Below are 21,773 nucleotides of genomic sequence, written 5' to 3' on the forward strand. Positions count from 1 at the left end.
TGGCAGTGTGTGCTAGCAAGCATTATTGTTGTGGGCTTAAAGGGGATGCTTATGCAGTTCCGTGACTTAAAAAAATACTGGAATGTGGATAAAATAGACTGGGTAAGTGAAAAATAATTTAAGGAAGTTTTTCCTAAGACTCTTTAACAAATTCCTGCTAAATAAGTTATAACAGTTCTGTGGCTTTAGAAGAGATAAGTGCAAGACATTATTATTAGGGGTTTTTTGTACTATCAACTTCTTTTTGATCTCGGAATAACAACATCTGTAATGTCAATAGTATTTATAAATTAAATTTTAATAAATGATAAGGAATAAAACTTATTTTTATGCTTAAGATGTGTATATAGACAGCTCAGATCAATCTGCCCAGATATGTGTCTAATTTTGTATGTCTTCTCTAGCTGGTTAGCATGCTTTTGCTTTTGTGGTATTATTGAAGAGATCTGGGTTATCTTTGTCCTCAGGGGATATGGAATGACCATACAGCACAAAGAGAACTGGAAAGACTAGAGATGCAGAAAGACACATGTCCTAGAATGCTGTATCTAAATTACCTTCACTCTTTCAGTTTTTGCAAACAAAATGCCTATTGTTTATCTCCTAAAGAAAGATTCTATAGTATGATAGGAAGAGTACATCAGAAAAACAGATAGATGGAAAGAGACATAATACGACAATCTAATTTAATGCAAAGTCTGAACAGACTGACATACATTTGCACTGAATTCCTAGTAAATATTAAAGATGAGTTCATATTAGGGTGACCCCAAATTTCCTCTTCTCTGGGAGTTTTTGAGTATATTGGCCAGTTAGTGGAACCAAAACCTCCAAGCACTTACATAAATACATATTGACATCCCATAAAGCTTTTGGAAATTCTATTTATGCAGTTACAGCTAACAAATTTTCAGAAGGTATTTTGTCCATACCCTCCTCCTCTGTGGTGCAGGATACACCATATTACTGTAGGTAATATGGGATTTCGTTGAAGTCACACAGTTATTTATTTCTACAGGGATAATAGCAAGACTAGACTGGCAATGTGAGGTTTTTCACATTTTACCATGGAAAACTAAAGAGTTGTTTTTTTGTGTTTCTTTGGGGTTTTTTTTGTGGGGTTTTTTTGGTTCTTGTTTGTTTGTTTTGGGGTTTTTTTTGTTTTGTTTCTTTTTTGTATCATCCAAATGAAAAGCTTCATCATTCATGAAATCTTATGTTCCTCAAGCAGCATAGTTCTGAAAACATTTTCTACCGTTTGTAGTGTATTTGATCTTCAGCTTAACCTAGATTTCCAGTGTCCCAGAGGGTGGATGATGTGGATCAAGAATTAATTTCGGGACTTGGACATAAGAAAATTGGTATTTATGGGAGATATATATGTAGCTTCTTTATCAATGCATGGAGATAATGAGTAGCTTAGTTTTCCAGAAGAACATTCTGCAAACTCACTGATCTTGGTGTGTCTTCATAGAAAGACTAGCCTGATTGATATTTGCTTTTGTGGTTTTGGCAGAGAAGGATGGATGAGAGATTAGTTATTACATCTCTGGCATATGTAGTCATTTCTAAGAAAGGTTATTGAGAGGGAGAGTTTGCTGGGTTTGTCTTCTTGACTGGATTTGCTTGAGCAATGATTTATCTTCAAGTAGTTGCACTATAAATCCTTAGGCTGACAGGATTAAATTATCTTGCTTTAAATAGCACCATCTGAAGTAAGGCTGTAATCACTGATCTTCCATTGCTGCCTGGTCTGAGGAGCCCCACCAAGCCCAGTGATTTGAGTAACTACACTGGTGTTGGTTTTGGCCTGAAAAGATTTATCCTAGCAATAAACAGCACATTGGTGATGAATCAGTTCCATTACCCAGGTTATCCAAAGTGTTTTGAAGATAGAAATGCTAAAAAAAATTTGGAAATAATTAGCAGCTGTCATTTTTTGAGCTGATTCTTTGAAGGGTGTGTGCCATGTAACATAGAAGTTAGGTTTGTTATGCTCCTAGGTTTGGCAAGTGAGGGTGGGGGAAAATAGATTATTATTTTATTATTTTGTTACCTTGTTCATTTCCACTTCTTTAAGCTTCTCATTGAAGACAAACAGGATGAGTAATATTTGTTGATTAGTAATATTTGTTGATTCTGTCTTTATAAAACCTAATCCTGTTAAATGTATGTCAGGAATTGAACTCAATGATTCTCATGGTTCCTTCCAATTCAAGATATTCTGTGAGTCTATAAAATCTCTCTCTTTGTCCATGGATTGGTTTTTTCTTCAAGATTTAATGTATTGGAGCTCAGCTCATAGGAGTAACTAGGCTGACAGACTTAAGTAGCTAATACCTAATATTATCAGCTGAACATTACTACTTATATTTGCTTCAGTTTTCTTTCCATTTGTTTTGTTGGGGGTTTGTGGTTCTTTGTGGTTTTTTGGATCAGCTCTCAGGAATGTCCTGTTTTATATCCCACCTCTCAACCTAGAACCCTTACTCCAAGGGGCCCTTTCCTCCTGTTCACAGCACTTCAAAGGTCTCTTGCTTCAGTTAAGGTCTTGTCAGTCCCTCCATCTTCTTGGATGACTTCAATAATTTCACATCAATAATTGCTCTATTCCACTCTATATGTTAAATGCATAACTGTGTGCACATCAGCACTTGTCCTTCCTCCACTGTCTTAATGTTTTGGCTGTTTCCAAGCTGTTGATTCCTGTGTTATCTCTGTTCTGTATATTAACTTGATTGGTCTTGAATTTTTGCCACTTTTTGGAGAAATACCAGGAAGTTCATCTGGAATTTTTCTTCAAGTGTATCTCAGTTTTCAGGTCTTCAGATCAAAAGCTGATTTTCAAATCCTTGCTGCAAGCTTAATTTTTGGTGCAAGCCTCCCTCTTGACTGACCACCCTTTTTTTATTCTCCTCTTGTTTGTGCACTCTCCTAGTAGCAACTGAAAGACCAGTGAAGTTCTTAACTCTTGTTTTTAAGGCTGAACATCCTTGATGAGCTGCAGACAGTTAAACTAGGCAAAAACTGCTGCCTGGTAGTGGACTGCTAAAGAAAAATGTTCTTTTTCTGTTAACTATTGGACTTGAAAGTCACAAAAGTTGAGGGAAAAGTATTTCAAAAAGTAATCCTTTAAGTAAAAAATGACAAGAGAGGAAGGATTATTTTTACAAGTTAATTATATAACAGAGATTTGGGGTACTTAACAGAGAAATATCATGGCATTTAAAGAAAATAAAACTTTTAAATTGTACAAATGACTTTGCCAGGAAATGACCACAGCTGAGGCAGAGCTAAGTTCTACACTTGACTTGTGAAGCAGAAACAATGGGAAAATTTATGGTAATAATTATATATTCCCTGCATGGTGCAACAATGGGAGATGTAGTTATGGATGTATGAACTTCAAGTGTATGCACATATATTAAAATATAAGAATGTAAAAAAATGCTACTAATTCAGCAAATAAAGTAGATTCAAAGAGGAGGGTCTTCATTTTGGCAAGTGTCCTCCAGGATCTTGCCAGTGTGAGTTTCTAAGACACAGAGTCAAGATAAACTGGAGTAAGTGCCCAGGGAATGTTTTCCATGGAATTTTGGAGCTCACTGATGCAATTTTATGTATTTTTAGTACTTTTAACATATTATCCTCACAATGGAGATGAACTTCTTTCTGGTGAAGTTCATATTCATCACATGGGGGCCCTGATTCATGAGAGAGCACTTTCTAGATAGACAATTTTCCAAAGAGTAAGAAGCTGCCTCTTCTGTGGTAATAATTTTATGCGAATGCTTCCAGCTTATGACATGCTAGGGAGATTTTCTATACTTCCCTCATTAGTGAACATGCTACCCTGAGTTGTATTAGGTTTGCTGCAGTTAATCTCAGTGGGGTGGGGGGTAATTTAGAAATGCCTTATCTATTGCAAGTATAATTGCCATGCACATTCTTTCTAAAAAATAATATTTATATCAGTCTGTCTGTCTCCAGCGTGGTCTGTATAATTACCTTCTCAACCATTGCTTATGGAATGCTTGTGAAAACTTGTATAAAAGAACTACCATAACATTTTACTATTAAGCAGTTCCTGCTTTGTGGTTGTAGTGGTCTTCTTTTCAGCACTTGAATCTTAAGTTGTGATGAAAGGTGTGCTGAAGATGTATGCACACATCAGTCATTTGCATAAGGATGTGGGAGCATGGGCATCCTATGCAGCCTCACTAGAATCAGAGTCTTGTCCTGAACTCCAGCATCTTGTCTGCCAAGGCATGGGCATTGCTCCCTGAATGTACATGGCTTTTGTAGGAGTCCTCTTTTGCTGGTTACTTCAGCAAAGACCTCTGTATCTGAGCAAGTCATCACATCTCATATTATGGACAGTACAAAGCTGGTCAGTCAAGTGGTGTGAGGGAATGATTCGCCTCTTCTTGAGTAGGTAGCAGCATAATCAGGTAGTAGTCAGGTGAACTGAATCTTAAATTCTCTTCAGAGGTTAAGCAGACCTCTGTTGGTTATTGTGGGAATATTGACAGTTCACCCAGCTGTAAAAATCTGTGCAAGAGATAGTTAATGCCAAGAGAAATGCACTCTACCCATACAGGCAATAGCTGATTTTCTTCTCAGCTTGCAACAACAAAAAGGAAGTTTATAATCTGCAGCAGAAACATTTAATGTGATAATATCTTAGTATTGCATTGTTTAGCCAGTGGCTCAGAGAGTATTCTCCCACTTCACCCATTATTTCTTCACTTCACTTACGGTTCCCATCTCTGTTCCCATCTGTTCCCCATTGCTCTCTACAACTACCTGTAAGGAGGCTGCAGTGAGGTGGTCTGTTCTCCCATGTATCTGGTGATAGGAGGAGAGGAAAAGGACTCAAGGTGCACCAGGGAAGGTCCAGATTTAGTACTAGGAAAAATGTCTTTACAGAAAGAATGGTCAAGTATATGAATTGGCTGCCTAGGGATATGGTGAAGTCATTGTCCTGGAGGTTTTCAAAAAACTTGTGGATGTAGCACTTAAGTGTATGATTTAGTTGGTTGGTAGTGTTGAGTTGACAATTGGACTTGATGATCTTAGAGGTTCTTTTCCATTCTTAATGATTCTATGTTTATATTCTATGATTTCACACTCTCCACAGCACTGGATGTGTAACCTTATGAAATGATCTACGTGGAAACACACTGCCCACAGAATTTCAGATGCAACTGCTATATAGACAGTCACAATGCTTCCTATACTTTCTGAGATAAGCAGATTTACATATAAATCCATATTTCCTACTTGGGTTCTTTTCTCCCTCTTCAGATTTTTCTAAAAATTATTACAAGCATATTTTGAACTATTTTTTTGACTTCTGAGAATAACATGTACCTGTAATATATTACTTCTGAGATTTGAAGAGTGATTAGATTCTCTCTATTCTGGAGTATATAATAACCATTGTAAAGTAAGTTGCTGCAGAAAACTGATATTTTTTTTCAGCTTCTTTATTTGAATGTTGTGAAAATGCATGAATTAAAAACAAGTCTACCAGATCAACATAAATTCTTTTTACAAGTTTGTTGCTACACTGCATAAAAAAGTACTGACTCCAGGCCAGTACAAACACTGACAAGATGATTGACAGACGAGGATAAGATTGTTTTGGCTTATCCCCTACAACAATTGCAGTATCCAGTTATAGCTATGATATGAGACACTAGGCTTCTAAGTACTCAGCAGTGCTTTAACATCATCACAGAATATGTCATAGAGTGGCTAGGGTTGGAAGGGACCTTAAAGATCTCTAGTTTCAACCCCCCCTCCATGAGCAGGGACACCTCCAACCAGACCAGGTTGCTCAAGGCCCCATCCAACCTGGCCTTGAACACTTCCAGGGAGGGGCCACCCACAGCTTCCATGGGCAACCTGCTCCAGTGTCTCACCACCCTCAAATTAAAGAATTTCTTCCTAATACCTAACCTACATCTCCTGTCTTCAAGTTTTGAGCCATTTCCTTTTGTCCTCTCACTACACACCCATGTAAAAATCCCTACTCCAGCTTCCTTGTGGTCCCCTTGTTGGAAGGCTACTCTAGGTTCACCTCAGAGCCTCCTTTTCTTCAGGCTGAACAACCCCAACTTCTTTAGTCTGTCTTCACAGGAGGGTACTCCAGCCCTCTGATCATGTTAGTGGCTCTCCTCTGGACACATTCCAGGAGCTCTGTGTCCTCCTTATGTTGGGGACTCCAGACCTGGACACAGTACTCTGAGTGAGGTCTCACAAGAGCAGCACAGAGTGGGAAAATCACCTCCCTCATCTGTCTGTCTGTGCTGCTTCTGATGCAGCCCAGGACCTGGTTAGCTCTGAGCTGCAAGCACACATCTTCAGCTCCTGTTAAGCTTCTGGTCCAACAACAACCCCCAGTCCTCCTCCTCAAGACCATTTTTGGCTTTGATTCTTCCTATGTGGACTTTGTTTTGGGTTTTCATGCTTTGTGTTTTATTTTGGGATTGAAAACTTTTGCAGGTCTTACAACAGTGATTTAGTGAAATGCAATGAGGCTCAGGTCTGCAGCTGAAGCACACTGCTTAATCTGAGGCACTGCCAATTATTCAGATTATTCAGGATGGACCAATTCTTGTTCCCTTGTGAACTTCAGCTTTGTAGTACTTCTATTAGTCCTTTCACGTCCAGTGAGTACACTTAATATATATTTGTACAAACAGATTTGTTAATCTTAGCATTACTTTCTCACTGATTATTCAGAAGGTCAATGTTTGTTACTTTCAAAGGCATTCTTTGCAAATATATACACAACTATTTTTATGATATGTCATAAAATATAACTGGAGGTTAAGCAGCTGCACCATTGAAGAGACAGCAAAACCTCTTGCAGAAGTTTAAAATTTTGAAGATGGGGGAGGAGGAAGTTTCTCTGTGAAGCACAAATTACTACAGTCTGACATTTTAAATTAATAAAATAGCAGTTCTGAAATCTGCTCAAGCAAAATTCCTGTGCTCAGGCTGAAAGTACTCTATTGTCTCTGACTTTCCTGAGCTAAGTGAAAGCATCAGAAAGGATAATTTTAACACTCATTGTGCCAGTGTAATGTGACCTGTTCCTCTGCAAACATTAATAAATCACTCTGATTGTTGAAATGCACCTGTGGAGATCAGTATATCCAGAACAGTGCAAATACTTTCCATTTCACCTTTAACACTTTTTTTTTTCTTTTTGTTTTAAATAAAGATTAGGTACAGCCCCTGTTTAAAGCTCCCTCAAAGAAAGAAAGAAATATGTGCTGATAGTATGTTGGTATAAAAAAAATCAAATAATTTGTACCTTTCTCCTTTTAATTGTAAAATCTGGATATCTCTCAACCATGCACATCATTATAGTATGAAAATATAAGTGATTGTTTCTGTTTAAAATATAATTTAGCAAATATTTTAAAAGTTAAAATAATTTATTTTTTTTATATTTTAAATTCCTTTTCAAAACTACTTCTGTTTCAGATATGCTTCTTTAGAGTTTTTTTATATTGTATTTAAAATTAATCCAAGCTTTTATTACTCAGGTATTGAGAGATGAAGAAGTAATATGAAATCTCGCAATTTCCATGTGAAGTAATTAATTCCCCAGCAATTTTTATTTGTTATAGGGTTGGTTTGAACAGCTGTACTCTGATAAATACCACTTTTAATTAACCTCTTTGAAAATAATAATTTCCACTCATACAATTAGTGGGAGAAGAGCTCTCTGTATGTAATGTTTAGAGTACCTCGTGTGCAGTGAAGAAGGTGACAAATACTTGCAATGTGAAAAAGAAAACATAGATTTTAGAAAACAACTGAGTTAATTCTGAATCATGCTGTTAACACAACTACATGTGCTGGTTTTAGTAACTTGGAAAGGAACCTCTGTGAGCACTGGGATTTGTAGTGCCTTGCTATTTGTGTTTCCCCATGGGTTGGTCTTATTTTAATCACTATAAAAATCTTCAATATTTGTCAGTTCAAAGATCAAAATTTTTACCTCTGAGAAACTGTTAATTTCAAAAAGTCTTTATTTGTGATTCACAGGATGTACATTGTTACAACAATTAAAAGTAATCACCTCTTTCTGTTTCTCTCCTCAAAGAGCATATGGGTCAGTACCTACGTGTTTACAATTTGCTTTGCTGCTAACGTGGGGCTGTTGTATGGTGTTGTCTGCACTGTAGTAATTGTGATTTTCCGCTTCCCCAGGTAAGAAATAACTTCCTGAAATGTTCTATTAGCACATTGTTATGTCTTCTTTCTGGCACATTGCTTCACTGTCAGTGTAGCCATACAATATATTAAATTTCACTATGAAACATTAGGTTTTTAGTTGCAGAAAATGACAGTTCAGGAGGAAAAGTCACACCTGTGCTGTAGGTTTACTGTAGGTTTAGGATCTCTTATACATTTCACATGAAGTGATTATTTTGGGATTTTTCTAATGTCTATGACTCATTAAGTAAAGTGAGCATAAGAAATCAAGAGTAAGATTATAAGAAATAGATATAAGATATAAGAAATTATAAGCATAAGAAATAGCAAGAAATCAATAACATTATTATTTTTTCCATTAGATACTTATTTGTTTCCGATGGAGAAAATACATCTGGCAAGCCTTAGTAGCTAAGCACCTCTACAAACTCTTAGATCTTATGTTGCATGGGAGCTGATAATTGCCATTAGCACTGCTGACACATCTTAATAAAGCAGGACAGCCTAAATATTCTAGTGTCTAATGGAAAGTACATTATAAATTCTATGTATGAATTGCAAAACCCAGGACAAAGAAACCAGAGTGAACACAAATTCCTATATTCTTTTTCATATATTGCAGTAGCTACTTTGAATTTTGTGTAAAGGGAAGTATCAGTTGAGGTTCATGATCATTTTGTGCTACAAAATTAATACATAGCCCACCAGTCCTGAAAATTACTTGCAGCTTGCAAGAAGTTGTTTCCATGAACATTGAATCCCCCTCAAATTAAGTGCATTATAAATAACTGCTAAAGTCAGTGATGTTAATCATTTGTGCATAGCTCTTATAAAATTGTAGAGTGAAAATAGCTCTAACAAATTATCAGAGATGGTTTTTGCTTGAATTAATCAGTACTTTTTTGGTAACCATTTGCTACTCAGCAAACCAAAACTTTGATAAATCCTGCTAGTAAGGGAAAAGGGAAGTTTTCATGGGGTTTATACTCTGTGCCTTGCTGTCTGATGTTCTGCAGCAGCATAAAAGGAGAGATACCCGACACAAAACATCTTTTATTGTCTGATCTAAGAGACCTCAGTCTAAACCTGCACTAATTAAAGCAAATGAGATTCTTCCCAGTGATTTCTGTGCCCTCCAGTCAGGTTGCACTTGATTATCCATTAGAATGTAAAGAGATTGAATGGGCTCACAGCCTTACAACCTGTGCTGTGCACGGGAGGTTAGCAAGAGAACATGAAGTCAGTTGTGGGTAAAAAGAGTAGTAAGAAAATGCTGTAGGTGATTTACTGGGAAGGTTCTGTTCAAATGCCAGAGTATCAAACACGGTACCTGTTACATATCAGAGTGTATTAAAAGCAGCAGCAGCTACAGCTCAATTTATGCAAACAGGAGATTTTTGCTGATTTTTGCAAGCCACATTTAACCAACTCCAGTACCTACAAATACACCTCACAGACTGACACATCTATTACATGTCTGTATTCTGGAACTGTTTCCATTGCCTAGCATTAGGCACGGAGCTCAGATGTAGCTGGTTTTGTAGTCTTCTTGTACTGCAGTTACATCCTTCCTGGAAAAGATGTGATGCAGAAGAAGTTTCATCATAAACTAAGCTGCCTTTCCAAGGAAACTTTCTTTTTCCCCTGACTGTGTAGGGAGCAGAGGGGTACTGACTTCCAGTTAAGTTTCCCACTTTGAGAGCTAGAGTGCAATGCTCTGCTTCATCATAGAGAGAGGCATCAAAATTAATGACAAATAAATCACCCTTAGTCTTCATGACCAGTATCTATTCAGTATCTTTCCCCCCCCCTTCCTTACAATATGATTTTGCAGGTGGAAAAAAATATTAATTCAACCTCTGTGGCTATATATTAGCTATTTTTGACTTGATAAGAGTTCTCTGGCCACCTATAAAAGAAGAACAAAATAAAAAAATCAAGATTTTATTTAGCAGAAATTTCCATCACTGCAATTAAAAACTTCTATGATATAGTGTTGATATATATCTTCTTCCTGTTTCTGTTAAAGACTACTGATGGTAGCCTTACAGATTTCCTCTGTCTACTAATTACAGAGCAAAGACACTGAATTTGAAAAATGTGAAAGAAGTGGAATGCAAATACAAAGCAGAAGATATTTGTGTAAGTTAAATGTTGATGGTTGAGTTATTTGGGTTTTTGGGGGTTTTTTTGTTTGGTTGGTTGGTTTTTTGTTTTTCTTTAAATTGTGCTAAATCAGATTTGTTTCTTTTCTCTAGCTGATTACCAGATTCTAATCAGTGAGTCAAGGGAACATTTTTCTGAAATAACCACCTGAAATTTAAAGCCAGGGTGACCTAGTAAACACAAAACTATTCTGGGCATCAGAAATGGGAATATTTTACTGATGGTCTGCAAAGTTAGGCAAGTCCTCTTAGATCTGTCTATCTCAGTTTATCTGTTGCTTTTAATTAGGAAATGATCTTTGTAAAAGTTTCCTAGTCCCTCAGTCTAAGAAAAATCTCTTGACATCAAAGGCAAGGCCCACCTGAAGAGACCGTAGTGATCTGTATATTCTTATCAGATTTCCCAATTTTCTATATGTCCTTTAATAGTCTCAGTATCCACAATCTCATTTCTGACCCCATTTCTTCCTCTAACACCTTGTGATTGGGGAAGCAGGGACAGGCTGTTTCACCCATCTCACCATCCTATCCCCAAACAAGGGTACCCTCACAGGAATAAGATGGAATAATCTCTCTGAAAGACTGTACTTTTAAAATTTGGCTTCTTACAAACTTAAACCTACCGGTCAGAGGTTTTAAATTCTTTTGGTTACTTTCATTGCAATTATCATCAAAGATGCCTTGTGGTCAGGCCTATGGTAAGATGAGAAGGGTAATGATCCAGAGAGGTGAACTCCCTCCTCTGAGATGGGGAGGTCAGCAGCCAAGACAGAAGTAGAACCATGTGCCCTTTCAACACAGAATCCTGTTATTAGGACATTCTGCCTTCTCCATCATGGCAGTTTCTATGTCGTCTTTCCTTTCCTAATGCTTTAAAGGGTTTTATGTATCACCAAGCAACATGCTCAGCAGTTATTGCCTCACCATTAAGGAGCTCTCTTCAGAAGAATTTATGTTTTCTGGCAAATGTTTTACATCAGATCTATCTTGGGCTCAAAATCTGTACTTGGCTCAGGGTCTTTTACTGTTTTGGCATGCTAAACAATAGTGTAGTGATAGGTACCTGAGAGTGGAAAGGACTATGAAATGTGAATTAAAAACACTTGTTGAGACTGGCTCAGCTGTCAGTTATTATATCACTTTTCATTCTTAAGAAAAATGTTGGAGTAACTTTGTCAAGGATGAGTAAATGAAATTTGATTTGTCTGCTTTTCTTCATATCAGTTCATAAATTATTTTGTACAAATCCCTTTGTTTCTTTTTGTCAAGCTCCCCTGCTTTTTTTTTTCCTCAGTCATTAAGATTAATGCCAGTAACCAAGTAATAACAAGCTAGTGTCTGCAGACAGTGGGGAAAATAGCATTTTGTTAAGAAAGCAAATTGCTCAAGAGCTTATTACACAAAACAAGGAAGAAAAATATTTTTAGGATTTAGAAACATGCCTTTAATTGAATTTACAGTCACTGGGTTGCAGCAGGCATTTAGAGTAATTTTTCATGTATGAATGTTAGACTGATCCAAGTTCCTCTGGTAAATGACAGCTTAAACATAAACAACAGGACTTTTAAACATGAAAGTATGCAAGCTTAATGATCTACCCTGCCATTAAGGTCTGTGGATTTGTAGGGTTTGTAGGAGAAAAGACTCTTTAATGTGGAAAAAAAGTCAAGAGGGTACTTAGAATCTTATGTGAAACACATTTCATCACTGCCATTCACTGAACTGAACTCTTTCCCAAGCAAAGGCAATGTGTGCAGAGTGCATGGGGCAATTGCCAGTATCTTGATAAGGGGCACCTGAGATAATTTTCTTTCTTATCAAGGTCAGGGCAATGAGGAAGTCCATTTTCTATCAACTGTTCCTATTAATAAATGAGCTAGAACCAAACCAGAACCAGGAATAAGTGAACCAAATTAAGCAGAGTTGTCCTTGCCCATCCTGGACAAAAAATTCACCTAAGTCTGCCATCTCCTTGATTTGGCCTTATGGTTTGAGCTTTTCAGGTTTTTGAATTTGAATTTATGGAAGCTTGCTAACTTCTTGTATACCACAGGCATGTATATCACATCTTGTATATCTTGTAGATCTTGTATATCACATCTTTGCATGTCACTTCTCCTGTTTTTGGTTTTCATCTTCCACTTGCAGTTTTGCTATGGCGCCAAAGTGCCCATTTTTCTCCTCATGAAGCTGTGTATAGCCTTGTTTTAAGGGAATTTGTGGGATGTCAGAGTATTTCTCCCTTCAAGCATATATTGCCTTTTGTTTTGCCCTTATATTATAGTTTTCTTTCATATGAATTTAGCTATTTGAATTGCCAGTTAGGCTTCGCCCCTTGACTGACCAAGGTATGTTGGTGATGTGATATTTACCACAATCCCATTCATAGGTAAATTGTGCAAAGTCCCTGTACATAGTTTGGGGTTCATTGCCTCAGCTGAGGATGTTTGGAATGTTTCCTTAGGCTGTATGATGGTCACTGTGGTGGTGTCCGAGAGACGGTCTGGTTCCCAGAAGTGGGAATTGCAGTCTACAATAAGGAGGTAGTTTGAGCAGTTTGTGGTGGAGCTTTCCATCCCTGCTTTGTCTGAAGGTCTGTTGGGAGAACTGTGGATCTTCAATGCAAACCCACACTTTTTTTGAACTACTTAAAAAATTGTCTGTGTCAGCACCACTCACTTACATTTGACTGTGACCTTGTAACATGTCTCTGACTTCTGTTAGGAATAACAGAAGCTTTTCAAACCTGTATTATCTTGCAAATTTTTTGTTTTTACTTCCCATTACCTGCTGTCACAAGTAGTTAATTTTTGACAGTTGATACTCACATGAATCAGATATTTTATTTTAGTAGCAAATGGATATTTGCAGTATTCAAACCCCTTTCTGCACTTAGTGATAGGCTACTTCATTGCATATAGCACTTTCATGGACTGAAATCCTCTCAGAGAACTTCTTGAAATCAGATCTCTTGGTCTGCCCTCACAGCCTGAGCTGCAGTATTGTCAGCTGCAATCTTCGCTCATTAAAATCCATAGATAGGTGTCTCCTACTCTGTTGTCATTCTTTCAAAGTAGGCAAAGTTTTTGTGAGGCTGTTGAAGATGACAATGAGTGATACCAAGTTTTGCATGGAAAAATGCCCAGTGGGAATAATTGCTGTACAATGGTCAGGGATTATGTGCAAGAATCTTCTTTTCCTCTCAGCTGGAAGGAGAATGCTCTGAACTTTCTCATGTAACCTAGAGATTCCCATCTTCCATAAAATACATGCCTGAAAGGCAAATAAACCCTATTAATTTTTGCAAATTAATCCTATTTTTGGCAACAGGTGCTGATGAACAGTGTTACTGAGATTATTTCAGATTCTCTAGTTCCATGCATGCTCATCAACTAGAAAAATTAGAAAATGCTACTGAAAATATTGGTAACTTTTACCAACGTTTTTACAATCTACTAACTTTTGCAGGCTATACATTATCCTTCTTACTCCTGTTTACAGCACTAGATGAGCTTAATACAGTTATTTATTGGGTTATAAATGAGGAAATTTATAAATAGATGTAATATCTTTTACTGGAACAAATAGTACAACTAGCAAAGTGCAAGACCCTACTGGCCAGCAGACTATTCCTCAGATCTGAAATAGAATCAGCAGAAACCAAAGCAGCAAGAACAGTAGCTCCATGTTCAATTCAGTCTGTCTCAGACAGATTTTTTCCTATGGAGATGACAAACACCATTTTTAACCTGCTTAAAGTGGAGAGTTTGGTAGAATTAACTTCATTCTACCTACCTGTGTACCCAGTATTTCAACTGATCTTGTGATTGCTGCTATCTAATATATTTATATATAAATCTTTTTACTTGCTTTTGAAAATGCTTTATAAATCCACTTGAGAATGAGACACATAGGGCTTGTTTTGTGGAAAATGGTCCCCAGTGATACCCAGGGGTTTCTGACCTTTATCTGGTGTCCTTCACAAATCATTCTGCTGCATAACTTCTGTGTTTTGAGCTTCACAGTTTCTTTGAATGTACCAGCTGAACTGATTGATAGTTATTTAAGGAAGTGAAGAGACATGTTCTTGGGCAGCTGATGGTTCTTTTGTAGGTTATTTATTGTGTTGGTTGTAGGTATGTGCTGGCAAAGATTTAAATGTGTCACTCAAGCTTTTCGGGATCTGCTTACCTAAGCATTTCCATGGAGAAATATCTCTGTTGTACTAAAGTCAGCTTCAGTCAGCTGAGATATTTCCAGTGTTTCCCAAATCACCTGTAATGTGTGGCCCAAGCCTTTGTGTAATTTTTCCAATATATGTGTATTTCGAATAACAGATATTCCCTGTCCGCAAACCTATCTTGCCCATGGGGATCATACCAACTCTCATTCACCAGATAGTAGTTTTTAGTATTATGAATCATAATGAATATGATTTGTCTTTCATATTAACTTGAATAAAGAAAAATTTTCCTTTTAGTTTCTTGTGTTTCCTTTTTTACCTCAGTTGTGTGTGAAGACTGATGAATAAAGTTGCCTGTTAAATAACTCTTACAGTCAAAAGCTCCTTCTGAACTGATTTACAGGAATTTTTGGGACTTTTGAAGAAATTAGTTTGTTTTATGTTCTGCAAACCCAAGATAATATTTTAAGCATCATGTTTGTTTTATTCCCCAGGAATCATTAAAACAGGTAAAGATAGTTTCAGTCTGCAACCCATTGGTCTTTCTGAATGCCAGGAAATTTCATGCTGACTTGCTAAAGATAATCCAGAAGGACAGCATGAGCAGCCAGGCATGTGAAGATGGAAACAAGGTAGGATGAGCCATGTGGTTCAGCAATCATGGTGACAGTATTGAAGTAAACAATTCTTTCCTTGAATTTTGTGGAGACCAAATCAGAAAAGATATAAAACATAATATTGCAAATCATTATTTTAGAATAGAATAAAGTTAATTCTTATCATAATCAGATTCAATGTGGATTTATTGGTTAAGTGGTGTAAGGCTGACAGTTGGACTTGCTGATCTTGAAGGTCCTTTCCAATCATGATGATTCTATGATTCTATTACTTGAAAATGATGTCTCTACTATTTCTGTATATGATCCCATTAGAGACAATAAAGCAGTGATCCAATATTCTTCAAAATTTTTGGCAGAACTTGCATAACTTCAGATGATATAAAGCTGTGATTTTAAAAAGACAATAACTACAAATTTGCTTCAATAAAATCTTATTCTTTTGATGGAGATGAAGCCATGAAAGACAAGGCACAATTTCTGTTTCTAACCATAAATAATTCTAGAATTAGGAAGAAGACACATATTGGCTAAGGTTTTTATCAAAGATAGTGTTTGGGTTTTGTTTTCTACACTGATTGTATTGGAAAAATAAACAGTATACAGCTGATGTATACCCTTGTTTTGAAGATACCTCTGAAAGCCTAGGGTTTTCTTTATTTTCACATAACTATTGCAGCTTCCTACAACACTCCCTAAAATGGAAAAAAAAAATTTTTGTTGTTTTTCTGTCATTACAATGAAGACATTCCAACACCATATAATGCTTCCTGTAGGTCATTTCATCTGGTTTGTCAAATTGGGCTGAGAAATCACAGCTGTTTCTTCAATAATTTGTTAAGACAGTGTTCAGCAATGTGTGTATCCCACATCCACTGACAATTGCCACCAAGAGCTCTGCTCATACCTACGTTGATGGGTGGCCTCTTCTCATTGTTCAGAAATGCAGCTCAAAAACTGTGCTGCTTTTTTTTTCTTAGCAATGCTAAGAAACCGATTTGGGTTAATGTGAAAACAAACACCCAGTCAGAGAGAACTTACTTGGGATTTGCATGGAATTAAATTGTGAAACAATTTAATAAGTTTATATATAGATTAGGAAGAAAATTTTAACCTTTGCCTCTTCTCTAGGGTACTTGACAGTATAGATACCTTCAATCCCTTGCTGGGTTTTTTTTTGGGTTTTTTTTTGGTTTTGTGTGTGTGTGTGTGTGCATGTGTGCGGAATAAAGATTTATTCTGTAGCCCATAAAGGGAATGTAAAACATTGCACTTTGAATGTTGTTTCTGAGCTGTATTTCTGGTCCTAAAGCATATTTTGACTGATAACATTCATATTGAAATAATTATTAAAAAATTCTCCAGATAAAAGTAATTCTTTAATAAATTTATGTGTCAAAAATGCTCTCACTTTAATATTAGTATGGCAGATGAGATTGCAGCAAGTAGAAAATAAATCAAAAATTAATTTTATAAAATCCCTGGTTAGATTTTATCTTTTAAAGAACATATTTTCCATCTTTTAATCACTTAATAAACAACCTCTGCTTTCTCGAAAGCACCACGTTCATAACTTGCTTTATAGTGAATCCCAACATGACAGAGGTTGAGTCATCTAAAAAGAAATGTGAAATACCAGTTTGGTGTAACTTTAGAAGAATACTGAGAAACATATTCAGCGTATATTATTTATCCAATAGGCTGTTGCCTAGAATATGATTTTGGAGAAAATTTAACTTTGATACTGAGAAGCAGAATTCTTATGTATTGCATTGGTTTTCTCTGATTACCATGCACTGGGCTAGTTTTCCTTGCTATGTTAATAGTTTGTTGCTTTTATTTCAGTGTGAACAAAACACATTGCTCTGTTCATTGTCCAATGGAAGTTGTCATGGTGAGTTTATTATCTATAAATTACATTAAAACCAAGATGAATATAAGTCTGCAAATTGGTCCACACTTGTCTGCTTGTTTCTAGGTGAACTCAAGTTGTCTGGAAACTAATATTTTCAGTTAGACCAAACATTCAGTGGCTGATAAATGATAAACTGTGTTAAACTCTGTTAACCTTGGCCTAATGGGTCCTATTTTAATTCTGGTTTTGACTAACTTTTTAAGATTTCAAAACTGGGGAACCCATGAAAATACCTTTTCTGCAGGAGTCCTTGCTTATTCCACAGAAACCAATGTGTATGTGCTGGGATAGGTGCACAGGTAGGGGAATAACTCCCTGCTTTACTGCCTTGACTGATCTTCAGGCAAAGGCCTAAGAACCATTTTAATAAGTTTTGATCTTGATTTTTTGCACTCATGGTGAGACTTGAATATTAGCATGCAAGAGTAAAAATAGGATAATAAAAAACCATGTTAAATCTCAGTGATCTTTAAAGCCACTTAGGAGAACATCTCGGAAAATGTCAACTGAATTATCAGTGACATAGTAGCCATGGATATTATGCAGTATATCCATGCCATATAGAATAAAGGAAACAAACCAGCCACAGGGTTTGCTGGATAATTCCACTCTTCCCACATTTTATAACACTTAAATCAAATGAGAATACATACATTCCCAAGAAAGAGCTGCAGCAACCTTTTTCAGGAGATACTTTATATGGATTACTTCACTGTGGATGTAGTTATAACACTATGTTTATTAAAAACACTTATAAGCATTAAGGCCACTGTACAAAATCTGAGTTGGAGGCTGTTGTCTGAACATTTAAATTAATTCACTAGACTTCTGAAATTTTTATGATACTCCTGTATTTAGTTTACTTGGGGGTAGCAGCCTGCTTTGCTGTAACACAATGTAATGATAATGGCTACTGAAGACTACACAGTACTAAACTGTAAAATACTAAAAGAGTGTACAGCACCCCTTGTGTGTGAAGTCCTTGCCAGGATATATTTCCATCTTGTTTTGGAAGAGCTGGTTTCTTCTGTTACAGAAGTGATGGACAGCACAAGACCTTTTTTCTATTTGCTCAAGCCAGCCTTGAGGACTTAAATGTTCTATTGGTTTTTATACCAAACAGTCTATGGCAACTCTTCATGAGGGCTTTAGAGTGAAAACCAGAGAGAAAGAAAGAAAAAAGCCTGTAAAAAAAACAAAAAACCAAAAACCCAACAAAATGTGAAGCACAAATTTTAAGGAAGGAGGGGAGAAGGAGGACATAATCCTTAATCCTTGCAGCAGTAATCCTTCAAAGTGTGGCAACTTTTATCTTTCTCAAAATCTTTCCTTTCTTCTTCTGGGAAACACCAGTTTGCCATTTGTCTGTATCAGCACCAAATTAAACAGCTGCTGTTGCACTTGCAACTGGTTCAGAGAGGGAGGAGGTCTCCATGCTTCCTGTTCAGACGCCAGGCAGCCTCTATGGCACTTTGGATGCCAGCTGGCTGGGAAGGTGGCATGAGTAAGTATTAGGGAGAAGGACAAAGTTCTTTAGTTCCAGAGGCAGAAGAGATGCATAGAAAAGAATACAGTGAACAGCCTAACAGATGCCATAAATCTTTTGTGGATTTTCAGCACAGTAATGTCAGGAATAAGGTTTCCTTTTAAATTCTGTATTTTTGTTTCACATGTATCTAATAATGTATGTTGGACAGTACAAAGACAGTGAATCTCTGGAGGTGCAAGTCCAAAAGTCTCTGACTCTCACACTGCTGTCAGAAAGGAATTAGCACCATTATAAATCTATACCCTGGGGAAAGTCTAAGTCCTCTCAAGAGTTCTAAATCTTTTCCTCTGCTCTGTCAGAACCATTCAGATTAAACCATCCAGAATTCCTTTTGTTCATCTTTTATTTTTTTCTTTTTTTTTTCTTTTGTGGTAACTAATATTTATTCACAGAGGAATGTAATTAAGATGTGCATTATTTTCTAGCTTTCCCCTTATGAAAGCCAGGAAATACTAATAGAGAATGTGCTTGGTTTAAGCAGATATAGCCTGATGTTGATGAATGAATATAAGACTTTTGCAAATCTTACCAACTTAATTTTTTCTCTAGTATTAGTCCATCATAGTATATAAAAATGAAGCAAACAAAATACAGCATAGTAAAACCTTAGAACAATGAAGCACTCCTTTTTACTTATTTTTCTTCCTTCTGGGCAGATATGAGTTAAGCCACAGACAAGCATTTAGGTACTGCAGAAATGCAGTAATGATTGTCATATCAGAACTTAAAAGAAAGATATATTCTCTGTGTATCCCATGTAAATTCTTCCAAAGAAGCCAAGATATTATCCTGACTTGTTTAGAAATTCAGCTCTGAAGAAACACTCCAATTCTTGAGAGACTATTGCTGCCTAAAACATCTCCCTAAGAATATGTCCTGTTTTCACTTCATCCCTTTGCTCTGCAAGTCCATCAGTTCTTCTAAAACAGGGCATTTGCTTGGCTGATATCCCAGTCCATATTAGTAAAGTTTTTATTATGATAGTTTGGGTTTATTTGGCTGAGTTATCATTATCGTTATATGTATTTCTTGAGTATTCTCTCTTTTAATTAAAGTTTTTCATTTACCCAATGTGTAGGTGAGTCCTGTCAGAGTGAGCGATGTGTTTTGATATTAGACTGCAGTGGACTGAATTTCTTTGACTACACAGGAGTCTCAGTGCTGCTTCAGGTACTCATGACATCAGGCATATTCTGTACATAGAAACATAATTACACTTGCAAATTACTTGGCAAGTCAGCTTGCCTGTATCAGTGGTTAAATGTCACTCATGGAAAAGAGAAACAGATTTAGTATTAAGTTGCACTGTGTTTATATAAAAAATTATACAAAATAATTTGAAAGATTTTTGTTGATCTTCAGTACATATTTAAGTATCTGAATATAATGGAGGTGAGTTTGTGACTTTTTTTTTTTTAATTTTAAACCTGGTTTAGGTTCTACTTGGCCCTGTCACCTCAGTTATGTCAGTTGCAGTGAAGCCGTGTGTACATTAACCCCTTTAAAATTTCACCTTTTAATTCTGTGATTTTATCTGTATCTCCTGCTTCTGCTAAGCTGGAGGTCTTAATGATCTCCATGTTTTCTCCTGTGGGTTACATACCTACCAGGCTGGATCCCTCAGGCATTGCAGGAGATATCCCACAAGGCTCAAACCAGTAACCACGTAATGAGCATTTCTATGTAGTGGATGAAAAATTATGCTCAAAAGCTGAACCTTATGATTCCATTGGGTCTGGCATTTAATAGTTGTGTAATGGGTACAGATTTAAGTGGGTATGCAAAGTTTGGTACATATAATTTTTCCAAGGAAGATAGAAGACTAGATTTGAACTTGGTTATCAGCCCAGGCCTTTTCTTTTCATGACCATTTTCTCAAGGTACTGCAGTGATTAGCAGTGAAGTAGGTGCTGCCTTAAAAATGCTAAATTATCATGACATATATAGGCGAGGACATAATAAAAAAGAAACTGGAAAAATAAGGTTAGTGGGAGTTACTCTTTCTTATATCCCCTCCAAAAATATGGCCATTCAATAAAACATGAGTTTAAAACAAATGAAATGATACTGATGACTTTTAGGTCCACCCAAAAGACGTTAGACACTTCAAAACTACAATTTATATCAAAAAAGTGTTTGAAAATATTGTGAGAGGTCATTTCAGTGTGGGCTGTGAAGTGCCCAGGTCAGGAGTGCTGCCTCTGAGTAAAGGGCTGATCCAAAACCAAATTACCCAGAGGAGGAACATCCTCAGCATGTCCCTGTTGTTACACTCCTTCCCGAATTATCACCATTATTGCTGGATTATAATAAGGGGGATTTTTAGACTGGGGCAGGTTTTTTATTTATTTTAAGAACTGGGATATTTTCATGTGTCTCTCATTAAATCTTTTAACTCAGAATTGTTCTACTTTACATGGACTCTATAAACATTTTTTGAAACATGGATTGCTTTGTGTGTTCCACATCTGCCAGAAAAGTGGCCCTACTTTAGTTCTAAAATTATTTTCACTTTACTTTCTAGCTTATTATATATTATATAACATAATAGTTATATGATATATAAATTATACTTATTCTCTGTGAAGATATTTTTGATGTCGTTTTCAAAGAACAAATAAAGAACTAAAAAAAGTAAAAACATTTCCTAATCTGACACATGCCCTTGTGGGCTGGTAGATGAGGATGTAGAGGGGTGGTGGGGAAGCACTGAAAAAGGAGAACTAGGAAAAAACCCACCTACAAATCATATTGAAAATACATAACTATTTGATGAATCAAATTCAGATTTAATTCTTAGACACTTGGGGGGGGGTGGGAGTGTGGAATTGGTATGGGTTTGTGATGTTTGCATTATAGAAGAGCTCACTCTGGTGGCTGCCAGCTGTATAGCTTCCACAGCAGCATTTTTTACTCTATTTTCTCTATGTTCTTTCTGCATGTGTTTGTCTTTATTGGTATTTTAAACAGTTTTGGTGGGTTGGGGTTGTTTTGTGTTTTTGTAATTTCTCGTTTTCACACCTATAGGTTTTCATGGACTGTAAAACCAGACACATTGATGTGTTACTAGCACACTGCAAAGGCAAGTATCAGCTTACAGTAAAAT

General features: G+C 36.5%; 1 protein-coding gene across 1 annotated transcript in view; it reads left to right on the top strand.

The window, feature by feature from the left end:
- The window catches only part of SLC26A7 (solute carrier family 26 member 7), a 66,012-nt gene that overhangs the window by 41,729 nt on the left and 2,510 nt on the right, over positions 1-21,773 (top strand). The window contains exons 10-17 of the mRNA XM_030445583.1: positions 7-102; positions 8,126-8,232; positions 10,314-10,380; positions 15,081-15,218; positions 17,049-17,101; positions 18,134-18,138; positions 19,746-19,837; positions 21,695-21,749. Coding sequence (XP_030301443.1) covers positions 7-102; positions 8,126-8,232; positions 10,314-10,380; positions 15,081-15,218; positions 17,049-17,101; positions 18,134-18,138; positions 19,746-19,837; positions 21,695-21,749 — 613 coding nt within the window. The remainder of the gene's footprint in view (positions 1-6; positions 103-8,125; positions 8,233-10,313; positions 10,381-15,080; positions 15,219-17,048; positions 17,102-18,133; positions 18,139-19,745; positions 19,838-21,694; positions 21,750-21,773) is intronic.

Source organism: Calypte anna, chromosome 2 (assembly GCF_003957555.1).
Source record: "Calypte anna isolate BGI_N300 chromosome 2, bCalAnn1_v1.p, whole genome shotgun sequence".
Classification (NCBI taxonomy): Eukaryota; Metazoa; Chordata; class Aves; order Apodiformes; family Trochilidae; genus Calypte; species Calypte anna.